The 12,795-nt window shown below is 41.5% G+C and overlaps 1 protein-coding gene across 2 annotated transcripts in view; it reads right to left on the reverse strand.

The window, feature by feature from the left end:
- The window catches only part of ARHGAP40 (Rho GTPase activating protein 40), a 133,185-nt gene that overhangs the window by 31,181 nt on the left and 89,209 nt on the right, over positions 1–12,795 (reverse strand). For both annotated transcript variants that reach the window (XM_019509777.1, XM_019509776.1), the window contains exon 2: positions 4,064–4,266. In XM_019509777.1, coding sequence (XP_019365322.1) covers positions 4,064–4,244 — 181 coding nt within the window. In that variant the 5' untranslated portion in view covers positions 4,245–4,266. The remainder of the gene's footprint in view (positions 1–4,063; positions 4,267–12,795) is intronic.

Genomic DNA, 12,795 nt, shown 5'->3' on the forward strand with positions numbered 1-12,795 from the left:
GGGGGGGGGGGGGGGAAATGACACACAACGGAAATTGTATAAAGCAGCACAATGATTGATTTCAACAAAAGTTGGTGCCAATTCATACCAGGAATGAGTCTGACCTACTGAACATCCCCTAGCACTATCAAAAGAGGCATGCTCTTACATATCACAGCAAGAATATTCCACATGTGGCTTTTATACTTTCCCTCGCTATTGGATCTCTAATTCTCAAAGAAAGAACTGGACCAGGGTATGTAGCTTACTGTTCTGAATTCAGCTACTTTAACTCCCAGAGTCTGCCTAGAATCATATTTACATTTTAATTTAAACTATACTTAAAAGCACAGGATCATCTTTGTGGCTGTTACTTTTTGCTGACACACTACATTTCAGAGAGACCCAGCCACCCTTATAGTATTTCTGTGCGCTCATTAAGTTGACTTAATGTTGTGTTTTATTCCTAAATCTGTAAAAAACAAAAAAAAAGTTATGCTCAAAGTGTGTTAAATTTTCCAAGTGATACTGCCAGAAGCCAGACAATGATGAAGGCAAGGTCATTTGCACAAGCTTAACACTATTTCTTCAAATAGAACAGTTAAACTCCAAGTACAAGAGCACAAATCCTTTCTCCTGTATGCATGCTGCTTTTTTGAGTGGAGGTCAGACAATGCACTCAAGGTGGCAGCTATTTGAACTCTGAGGAAAAGACTACTGATGTGTGGCTCCATGCTTTATATACTGCATACCTGTAGCCCACCACCCACCCCCTACTTCAGCCCAGTTTTTGTCTACTACATGCATTCTGTGTACTACAAGCAGCTTTACAGATGTGCATGCTTATTTACAGACCTGACTTGAAAATAATGAGTTTCAAAACCTAGAGCTGGGAAGCTGTCTTCCCCTTGTAAAAAAAAAACAAAAAAAAACCACCCCCAAAAAACAAACCCCAAAATGCTGTCAATGAAATGGAAAAATGCTGGCAAAAATAAATGCTGGGGAAAATTCCGCTTTAAGTAAAAAATGGCTTTTTCACAAGTAATTGAAAAAATAAATTTTGGTCCCAAGCTCTATAAACATTTGCACACTCAAGTAGTGCCATGAATTCCCTGAGAACATGTGCGTGTTTAAAACTTATTCATTTAACAGCAGGCCTGCAACCTTCATCCAACTGAAAAATTTTGCACGGCACCCTTTACTCTGAAATTGAAAAAAGTTTGGTGGGAGGTCTGCCAGGGGGAGGGATGGATGCCAATTATATTTTAGAGGTAGGTGTTGGGGGCAGGGAGGAGGACGTGAGGAGGGAAGGGAGAATAAATCAACAATGTTTTCTTGCAACTTTTAAAGATTTCCAAATCCAGTCATATAACAGGATGTTAAGCTGATACATAGAGAGAGGTAGAGGTCTGATTAAATGGTCTTCTATTAAACCCTGCTGGCCAATGCAAACATCAGAATCCCTTAGATAACAATGAATCCAAATAATTTCTATTTAAATATCCTTTAGCTAAATTGCTGCTAGCTTGAAAAGAAACAAGTATGACTGGTTGATTGTCTGGGAAACTTCACTGGGTGGAACCATCCAGTTAGCTAATTTATAAACTTTTGGCCAAAGAGACTTAACCTGGAGAATCAAGATAAACAATGTAGGTGTTAAGTAGACAACATTCCCAGGATGCATCACGGGAGATGCATCACTGAATGAAGAATATGGAAAGTGGGTACTTTAAGAATACCAATTAAGATCACTGCATTTTTCAAAATGCAATTTAGCCAAAAATAACCTTCATGAAGGAATGAACTCCTTCCGAATTACTCTAAGAGTAATCCTGGAGTAGAGGGGGGCAAGCTGTAACTCTAAAATATTATAGGTAGGAAATGCCCAATACCTGATGAAACAGACTTGACGAAGTTGAATGGAAAGGATGTTATTGGAAGCATTTCTAAGCCATACCAAGTCATTGGGCTGGACAGATACAGCTTGCAAGCTTTTCGGCAATTACAGCTTTATTTTCAGTCAAGCTCTGGTTTTCATACCATGTGAGTTTATATTGACCTCCTACCATGTTCCCTCCATTTTTGGATGGGGAAAAACCTGGCACTGAAACATTCCTCTTTAAATGTACATGCTTGTGACATGTCAGGGGCAGATACTGACAGAGGCCCTGGACAAGCCAAGAAAGCTACGATTCAAGTACAATTTCAAAAGAATGGAGAAAACTACAGACTTCTCTAAACAGCTCCACAGAAAGACTTAGAAGCAGCACTAGACATGGGGAGAGAATAAAATAACCAGAAGTGACCTAGATAAGATTACATGAATGCTGAAATAAGCTTCTCACCAAGAGTTAGGGGTGATCATAATTCATTTTTCCAAGTGAGAAACAGGGGCTTTTTGTGTGTTCCAGCATTTGTGTAGCACCTAATTTGCACAGAGTCTGTGTGTTTTGTCTCCACTATATGAAGCTATTTCCAAAGTTTGAGAAACATGGCCTGAAGCAAATTCCATCCTGAAGGTATTTTAAACCATCAGCCGGACTGCCAACTCTTTTTCCTTTGTACTGCAGGATCTAACAGGTTTGTGGATGGCCTCCTCAAAGCTTTGTGTAGCTGAGCTCAGGCTGCAGTGCCATCTAGCGGTCTGTAAAGACTGCAAAAAACGGGTAGTTTAAAAAGTTTGAGAATTTTTCCTGGACGCAGGCGGTTAGAGGCTAGCGGGCCATTTAGCCTTCAGTAATACAGACCGTTACATTTTGCCTGGCTCCCCTGTATTAAACCAAAAACTTTTGTTTGACTAAAGCATATGTTCCATGATGTTATTCTGCTCTGCAGGAATCAAGAGATGGAGAACCCACCACTGCCATGGGAATTCTTTCCAATGGTTAATCACCACACTATTAAAGCTCTTTCTAGCTTCCATTTCCAGCTATCAGCTCTTGTTCTGCCTTTCTCCCCTGAATAAAAAAGCCCTTTAGCACTCAGTATATTTTTTCCCAATGAAGCTACCCACACACTGTAAGAAGTCCATTCCCTTTGAGCTTCCCTTTGATAAGGACAAATGTGATTCCTAATGATGTGTCTCCACCTCTCAATCAAGTTCTGTGGCTCTTCTGTACATCCTCCCTAATTTTTATAAAGCTACCTTTTTAAGATGTGAATACTAGAACTGGACAGTATTTTTCATGTCAGCCTTATGGACAAAAATAGAAAATCACCTCCCTTACCCTACACTACTCTGCTGCAGGTATACTCCAATCGCCCTTTACGCTACAGCACTAAAACAGGAGCTCTCATTGAGTTGCTTATCTACAGTAGTTCCCAAATTATTTGTCAGGTCCATCCAGGATCCAGTCCCCATTCTATCGACATGAGCTTTTTCACAGCACCTGAACTTATGGTAAAAAAAAAATGCAAGATCATAGTTGCATGTATTTTTTGTTTGAATGGATCAATTTACCAGCTGATCCAAATTGCCCTGTGTGGCTACCTTATCTTTGTTATCATTTATAAGCCATCATGTAATCATCAAATTTTAAGTCAAGAGTGATCCAGAACATAGAAAAATATTGAATAGATACATTCCTAGTATCAATTTTAATGAAAGAGGTTAAATTACCTCCCTAATCCTAAACACTATTATACCCTAACACATGAGAAATACTGCACTGTTAAACACTGCCAAATAAAAGGAACCTTGCATATTAATAACGCTGGGTGTTTTCTGGGGCTCTTTCAAGTTACACCACCACATAAAATTAAAGATAAAGAGGACCCCTCTGATATCCACCAGGTTTGCAAATTAAAGTTTGGCATACTAAATGATGAGCAAGAGTAGTCCACCGCAGTACATGCTCTACAATTCCCTCCGTATACTAGAATCTTTAGCAAGATGGGCAATTTAATTTAGCTCTCAAGAATGTGTACACACACAAGTTATTTTTTGAAAAAGTGGGATGTGGTCCTAAGTCACTTAAATATTGTGAAAAATTTACTTGGAAGGATTACTTTCCCTTGCAATTAATGTCACTTTTCTTTCCCCTCCCTCCTTCCATATTCCCCAGCAACAGTTCCAGCAACCTACCCTCTGGGGTTTTGACTTCTGCAGGGCTGCATTCCTCTTGCTCTGCTTCAGTGCTTTGTTTGATGTTCTCCACTTCCAGCCAAAAATTGTCCATTGATAAGTTGTCCAAAGAATCTACCCTTGAATTCACACGCTCCAACACTGGGGGCTCCAGAGAACTCTTCTGAGGAAGCTGGCTCATCTGGCAGGGGCAATTTCTGGTGCTAGGGTGAGATAAGGGGAGAGAGAAATTAAATAAAACACTACCCTCTAAACTCAGCATTCATACTTAGTGAGAATACGTCAGTCCTCTATGATTAATGACTGCAACAACCAAATAAAGATAAGTGCTAGACGCCCTATTGCTTTTGTTTAGTGATAATAAAAGGCTGAAGGCTAGAAACAAGCTCATTAACAAGCCTACATGCTTGTGGAGGCTGTGGCAATACAAGATTCCTTGTCTTGTTTTTCCAATGACTGAACAGGGACCACTCTTCAGTATAAGCAAGGAGCAAACAAAATCCCCAGCCACTTAGTCCAGAGAAGCTTGCAGCATCTTCAAAAGTGCCAGATTCTGATCATTTCTTAACATACACTCTTCTCACAGAGTAAGACCAGGTGATGTACAATACAATATCATACAATCGGTGCAAAGAGCAAGCACAAACCACTTAAGACCTGGTTCAAGGCCTTACATGAGACTAAGAAGACATGTGGAGTTCTCCTACACAAGGATAAGAGTAAAACAGGGTAAGAAAATGGATGGTATTCGAGTTTTAAGAGACAAAGCCTAAAAGTCTATAGGAAACCAGAGAGAACATTACTGAGTTTGAAATGCAACTGATATTTGTTTTAAAAACCACTATCACCACAAAACTGGATATCAAAATCACTTGCAACCAGCAGGTGACCACCATAGATTTCATTGCAACTTAACTAAACTAGCCCTGATGTGACATCTGTCAAATATCAGGCTGTTAAATTAGCTGATGCATGTCCTGCCATTATTAAAGTCCTTGCATTTCAGAGAGCTGTCACTAGACACAGGAGCAACTCAGGACTACCTCTTGCTGTTTTATCTCAGTTTTCAAATGACTTAGCATTTGTTGTGAAGTTCAGCTCTGAAGTCATGCAATTATGTGAGAATCTGAGCATTCAACAAAGATAGTTTCAGTACTCTCATAACTGAGGAAAGAAAGTTTGAACATATGAAACCCAAAGGGTTCAAACACAGGCACTCAGAAAAAAAATAAAAGGGGAAAAATCCAGGTTTTAAAGTGAAATGATTTTTAGGGTTCAACTTACTTTATTTTTTGACAAGGAATCATATATAGCTGGGACTTCAGGAACAAGAATCCTTTTTTGCCCTTTTCTTATTACCGATTACATCAGCAAAAAATATAAAATTTATCTCCCCTGGTATAAACTCCTCCTGCTTATTTCTTATGGTCATCTTTCAACTTCCTCATGTTAATATTGATAACTGTCTGATAATAAGAGCCCAGTGCCAAATGCAGCCTTCCAATTGCTGTCATATTAAAGACTTTTGACTGTTTTCTACCCTCTCATATATGATGCCTTTGCAAACCCACAAATTAGTCTTCGTAAATGAAATCCTGCTTAGTGAAGCACTTAACACACTCCTACGCATATGGAAAAGGTAGAGGATGACAACACAAAATAAATAAAGTTGCAGTTTCAGAAAGAACCTTGCTTGATACAATTTGGAGTCCAAACTGGCAGCATTGCTAATTTAGCAGTTTTGTCACTAGAACTGATATCTTTTTTCAGGATCTCTCTTGCTAGCACTGGAACAGGTTACCTAAAGATGTGGTGGAATCTCCATTCTTGGAGGTTTTTAAGGCCTGGCTTGACAAAGCCCTGGCTGGAATGACCTAGTTAAGGACGGTCCTACTTTGAGCAGGGGCTTGGACTAGGTGACCTCCTGAGGTCCCTTCCAACCCTATTTGTCTATAAGCTTAGAGTCAAAATGTACACAGCAGACTGGATCAGGATCATGTATGATGTGGAACACTTGGTAACAGTCTAGCAACAGGTTTTCCTGTCCAGTTTCTACTTTCAGGAGTTGGCAATACTAAAAATAGGGACCAGGCAAAAAGCAGCTTCTCAACACTGACCTCAAAGCATACTCAGATATCTCCATCCTCCAAACATGCCTGCCAACCTGCCTGCCACATAACTAACTGCTCATTCAAAAGCCACTGCAAACCTCTCCAAGTCCACAAACTTAACTTGAAATAAGGAATTCCCTGTGATCCCAATGAAAATGTCCTCTTTTATGCAATTAATAGAGTCCATTTTACGGCCTGAGATATACAGGTCAGATTAGACTATTCCAAGAGTCCCATAAAATCTACTTTAAGCCTAGTATACTATCAACTCAGATGAGCTACTGTCCCCGGGATATATAATCTGGTACTATGTGATATTACCCTCTTTTCCTTATTGTAAAATGCTGTACTAGTCACAGTCAAAACAAGCAACTATCGTCATACCATATGTAGGTCTCAAAGAAATGAGAAAATGATCATAAAAGAAAGAGAGACTTGATAACCACCCCATGAAAGGAGGAAATGAAAACAGGCAGGGTCAGGTGGAGAGGGACTTATTTTTTAAAAGACTAAACAGTTTTGCTTGGTATTTCCCCGCACCAGTGCCAAATGTAAGTAATGGCCACCTGATTAAGCTAGTTTCAGTGACCAGATCTGTTTATCATTCTGTACGGATGAAAGGCTTCACCAAGGAAATAATCTAGAGGAACAAAAGAACGTCGCATAGCTCTGTAAAATGGTAGTAAGTTGGAGCCAAAGAAACAAGTCTCTTATCTGTACAAACACAGATATTTATATATAAATATGTGCAGAAGTAATTACATTTATACCTAATTACAGTTAAAATACACACACAAAACATCTGATCTGAATTTTGTTTGACCCCACTGCAGATAAATGAAACTCCTGCACATGATCTAAACAATGAATTTGAGAATGTCACTTTTGCCGGAGGGAAACAAGAAAACTCCAAATAAATCCACACACTTCTACGCCAACTCCCCCCTGGGTACAGAAAAGCCAACAAATCTGTGGGCCAGACAGAAGACAAGATAGTAAAAGCAGTAGAAGAGAAAAAACAATGCACTATATATCCATGGTTACGCCATTAATGATCTCTGCTCAACCACAAATAAACCATGACTTGTGACCAAGTAAATAGCAGTTTTTTAACCTCAAATTTGGTCCATGAGCATTCTTGGTTCCATACCCATACACACTACAAACACATCTGGAGTAAGCTCTGTGGAGCAGGTAGCACTATGGAACACAATGGAACAGCTGGACCGATTTAAAACATCTATCTAGGCCCCATTACTAATATTGCCTGGGCAGCTCCCCATCTTTAAAATGTTTTTTATTCCCCCATAACCCGGCCACAGAAGGGAAGACATAGTACAAACTGAGAATTGAAACATGAGGTCATGTTATGACCTCTGCTGCAGAGAAGGAGCTCGAACCAAGCTTGAAGTCCTAGGCTAGTGCCCCAAGTACTGTTTCATCCTCTCCTATTATAGAAAACAAAGGAAACAGCAGAAATTAGACTCAGCATGCACTGAAGGCAACTAACATTTTCCTTTCAATTTTCTAAAGAAAAAAGAAAAGTTAGCTGCATACTGTATTGCTTTTAGAAACCCACCTGAGGTGGAAAGTTACTCTCAGATTCAAGACCGGCTCCTGCTGACTTGTGAAGACAGTGAGTGAGGAAAGAACATTCAGTGACTTGCATAGAGGGCGGTAGTTTAGATCAGAGGTGTAGATTGTGTCGTTTTAATGTTCACTGGCCAGCTGTGACTGAGCAAGGAGTAGGTGGAATAACCAAGTTCACTCAGACTCACTGCAGTCATAAAAGCGTAACGCTTACAAGTTTTAAAAATTAACCAACCATGAGTAAATTAGCCAGAAAAAAAGGCAGGTTGCAACATGCACAGTAAAGAAACTGTTCTACAGTGACGTCAGCCACATCAATCTAACCTTTTCTTCTTCAGCTTGTTTAATGGTAAATGAGAGTTTCTAGCTTACAAAAATTAATTGTAGAGAAGACCTTACAATACACAGAGCATTGAGAAGGAATCTAAAAGGACAAAGCCTTGAAGATCAGCACAGAGGGCCATTCTATTCAGAACAGTGTAGCATCATGGAAAGGAGTACCAGGATGTATAGGAGTCTCAGATAAACCAGAATAAAGTCCATGGTACTGATAATCCGAGGGCAGGGGGGTGGGGAGAAATCAGGGTAAGAAATGGAAGAGAAGTGTGGCAGATGGCCCAGTTCAGCAACCCTTGATAATAAATGGGACTTAGGCATAGGTCTGAAAGCTTTACTGAAGCAGCAAGTTGAGCGGGACAGATGAGTGAAAGGTCAGCTACCCTTGGGATTTCTGCCAAAGAATCATCTCACTAGTCCTCCTCTAAGATCCTCAGGGCAACCCTCGGCTTAAAATGGCAGGAAATCTAGGGGCCTTTGCATACGCCACAAAATTGACCTTTAAAGCGGCTTAAATGTCCTTTTGCACTGCTTTAATGGTGTTGTTTGCATGTTCGGCAGCATATTCCGCTTTAACGGCATTACTGTTTGCACGCTCACAAGCATATGACACTTTAAATGACTTTGGTACATAGGAAGATGAAACACCTCCAAGGTGTTTCAGTTTGCTAACTAACCAAGTGCAACAGTGGCTAGAAGCCAGGGACCTGGCAGCAGCCCATGCAGGCTCCACTGAAGGAAAAAAAAAGCCATGAGCCTGATTTTTCTTTTTCCCCCTTTCTTCCCCAGAACCTGCCTGCCTGAGCTGTGTGGGGACCCAGTGGTTCCCTCCAATGCTGCAGTGCCCTCCAGGACTGCCCAGGTTGAGTGCCAGCAGGTCCCCACACAGCTCAGGGACCATTCGGCCTGCTGGCAGCTTGCCCGCCCCCTGCTGCTGCCAAAGAGGCAGGTAAGGATTGGGCTCCCATGCCACAGCGGCTTAATTCGGTTTAATTCTCCCCAAAATTGTAGCAGTGTTTTTAAAAACCCACTGTTTCAATTTAGGGAGAACTAAACCGAATTAAACCTGTGGCGTGTACAAGCAGCCTAAGAGGTTAAAAGGTAACCAGAAGGTGGTGAATTTTGAAGATGTACTCTCTCATGAACTTACTAGGACTAAAAACTCTTTATTACCCTCTCTGCAGAGGCCCTTGTTCCTGGATACTGGTGGCTCCCTAGATCATTTTTTACCCTTGATGTAGAAGTCCAGTTTTACAACACTATGAGCCAGTGTAATTTTCATTCTACTCCTAGACACTAACAACAAAACTGAGTACATCATAAACACTCATGTAACCCGAGGCACTTTTGAAGCTTATAATAAAACTAAACACAGGGTTGGTATGTGTTCACTTTGTTCCAAGGTTGAATCATTCCACACAGAGCGCTGTTCTCAATAAGTTTGCAGCTCCTTGGATTTCTGCCCCATTTGCTCAATACCCTTTCTATACCAAGAACTCAGATGCATCAACAGAAAGGTTTCCTCCAATTGTGTTGAAACGCTTAGAAGAGGATGCTCACTGTGAATTTAAGCCAAGAAATCTGACCCACTCTAAACAGTGTTCCAAGCCTAACTAGGGTGGGGAAATACAGAAGGTGGAGGGGGTGAACTCTTCCAAATATTATAATATACAAGAGGTACTCAACTACCGCTTATTTTAGAAGCATTTCTAAAGAGCTGAGCTGTGCCCACAGGTATACCTGGAAACAAGGACGAAATGGACAGGTGAGATTTTGAAGCTACAATGAAAGACACTGCGCAGGAGCGCACACAAACCGTGATCCACTCGGAGGAGGAGGGAGTCAAAAATCATCAACTTCAAATAACATTCTACATGGAATAAGAGTTCTAAAGAGGGAAAAGCCACAATCAGTGGTAATCTGACAGGACAAGTCATTAATTCAAAGGAAGACAAGACACCTACTAACTTCTGTTTTGCAATCTTGAGAGAGAAGCCAAATAGCTTTCACAGCTGTACCAGATTTCAAGAAATGCAGAAGTACCATGCAATAGAAAAATGAGTCCCCTAACTTGCTTCCAAACTCCAGCCTGGAGTCAACAGTTTATTATTACTGAAGAGGTGAACTACTGAGTTCTGCCAGATGTACATGCAGAACAGATTCATTAATCAGAGCTCACAATGGGAGATTTTCCCTTTTCTTTCTGAACCTTTTCCTCTCCCTCCTGAAAGCATAAAGGCATTAGAAAGCAACTAGATCTGGACAGTTAGGCATTTTCCCTCCAATGTGGATCCAGTTAGGATATCCAGTCTTTCACCTTCCTCCACTTAAAATATAGTGAATACAGAAGTGGTATGGTGAGGATACAAAGCACTCTCGCTATGCTCAGTGGCAACATAGTCCATCCTTCAAGGAATGGTCTAACATATAATGGAGTTTGGTATGGCACATACTAAATACAACCCCTTTGTCTCAGAGGTAGAGAAGCTTAGGGAAGTCAAGACATTTAGCCAGCATGTTTGGAAAGGCCAGTTGACCAGTCAGGTTTATTCACTTAGATTAACACACTCCAAAAAAACCCAGAAGAGACCATTGCAAACCATTTAATCCAATGCCTGACCTCCTGCTTAATACCAGACCTGCCGATTTGTGAACCCTGCATTCCTAGGAACTTTACTTCATAAATGAACAGAATATTAAAAAAAAAAATTTTTTAAATGGACTCAACTCCCCAGTGCGCTCAGCAGCAGACCCAGAAGTGGACCAGAAGCACTTCAGGTCCACTTCTGGGTCCACTGGGGAGCACACTGGGAGCTCAGCGACTAGTGCCTCCTGGGTCTGGGGGCTGGGGGGGGGGGGGAAACCAAGGGTGCCCCTGCAGCCAATCACTGAGCTGGGGTGGCCAGCCCACTCCCCGGTGGACCCAGAAGTGGACCGGAAGTACTTCTAGTCCTCTCCTGGGTTTGCTGCCGAGCACATGGTGGGTGGCACACTCTTGTGGGATGCTCCATGTACCCCAGTATCACAGCGCTCACAAGCCACACCTCCTACCTCAAGGTATGTAGAAAGAAAACATATAAAGCTATGTCTATGGCCAAATCGCTGATTCTCCAAATCAGCATCAAATCTCCCCCCACCCTCCTCTTCTGCATATTATCATATATTGTTTTACCCCATCTTATATTTTCCAAATACTTTCTGGACACATGCAGTGTCCAGACATACCTTTTTTCTCATAGTAGTAACCCTAAATCTCAAGATCAGTTTTCCAAGCACTACAGTAACACTTTACACCACAGCACTAATAAGTACAATTTCAATCCACCATGCCTAGCTTAGGAAGAAAAATCCTAGCTCAGGGAGAACTTCAAAAAGCAAGAGGAAGACCAAAGAAACCATAGGTCCCTTTCAGAATCCAGAAGGCAATGTAGATCAGGCTGAAGTATTTAATACCTGTTTTTAACTTCAACCTTAGAGACAGCTGCCAGATGATGAGTGCAGTTGGCAGCAGAAGCAATGCTGACAGAAGATCAAATGTTGAAGAACTCAAGGACCAAGCACGCAAGATCTCCTCCACCAGTGCTTCAATGAAAAGCTGGTGAATTCCAATCAACAACAATGGGAGAACGTAAGCAGCATGTGGGGGGCCCTCAAAGCTACTGTCATCAGCACCTGTGAAGAGATGCTTGGATTCTCTACCAGGAAACATCAAGACTGGTTTGATGAGAATGATCACCTCTTGGATCTCCTGGTGGGTTGCAAACGCAAGGCCTTTTGTGCTTGGCAAAAAAACACCAACTCCAAGCAAAAGACACTGAATTTCCAACAAGCCAAGACAGAGGTTCAAAGGAGGACTCATAAAGAACAAATAGTGGGAAGACATGGTGAAGGAGATTCAACATCTCACTGACATCCACGATATGCATGGTTTCTTCAGTGCCAAAGCCATCTATGGTCTGAGTACTCGGAGACCAACCTCCTTGAGACCTAAGGATGGAGGAGGACTGATCAAGAAAAGGGGAACCACTAATGCCCACTGGAAGGAACATTTTGAAGGCCTTCTCAATCAAGACACTGTTGTTAACAAAAGTGTTTTCAACCCCATTCAGGAAGGCAAAGAAGAACAAGGCATGTGGAATGGATGGAATCCCCCTGGAAATCTTCAAGCAGTGGGGGAGAAGCTCATATCACAGCTTCATGCCCTCATCTTAAGGATCTGGAATGATGAGGAAATTGCAGATGACCTCAGGGATACCATGACTGTAACAACCTTCAAAAAAAAGGTCCAAATGTGGAAACTACAGAGGGACAGCCTCACTGTCTACTACAGGAAAGATCATTGCAAGAACCCTCCTGAACCGTCTCCTTCCACTTGCTGAAGAGCTCCTCCTAGAATCCCAGTGTAGGCATCAAGAGGCACAACTGACATGATCTTCACAGCTTCCAGCTGCAGAAGAAATACTGGGAACAACAAAAGCCTTTCTACAGGGCCTTCATTGACCTCACAAAAGCTTTAGACTCTGTCAGCCAAGAAATGTTTGTGGAAGTTCCTTCGGGAGTACAGATACCCACCTACATTTGTCACCATCCTCTGCTTACTCCATGACAGTTTATAAGTGATGGTTCTCAGTAATGGATCCATCATAGATCCCTTTGAAGTTAAAATGGGACTTAAGCAAGAGTTTTTCATTTCTC

Source organism: Gavialis gangeticus, unplaced genomic scaffold (assembly GCF_001723915.1).
Source record: "Gavialis gangeticus isolate Ggan-Ray unplaced genomic scaffold, GavGan_comp1, whole genome shotgun sequence".
NCBI lineage: Eukaryota > Metazoa > Chordata > Crocodylia > Gavialidae > Gavialis > Gavialis gangeticus.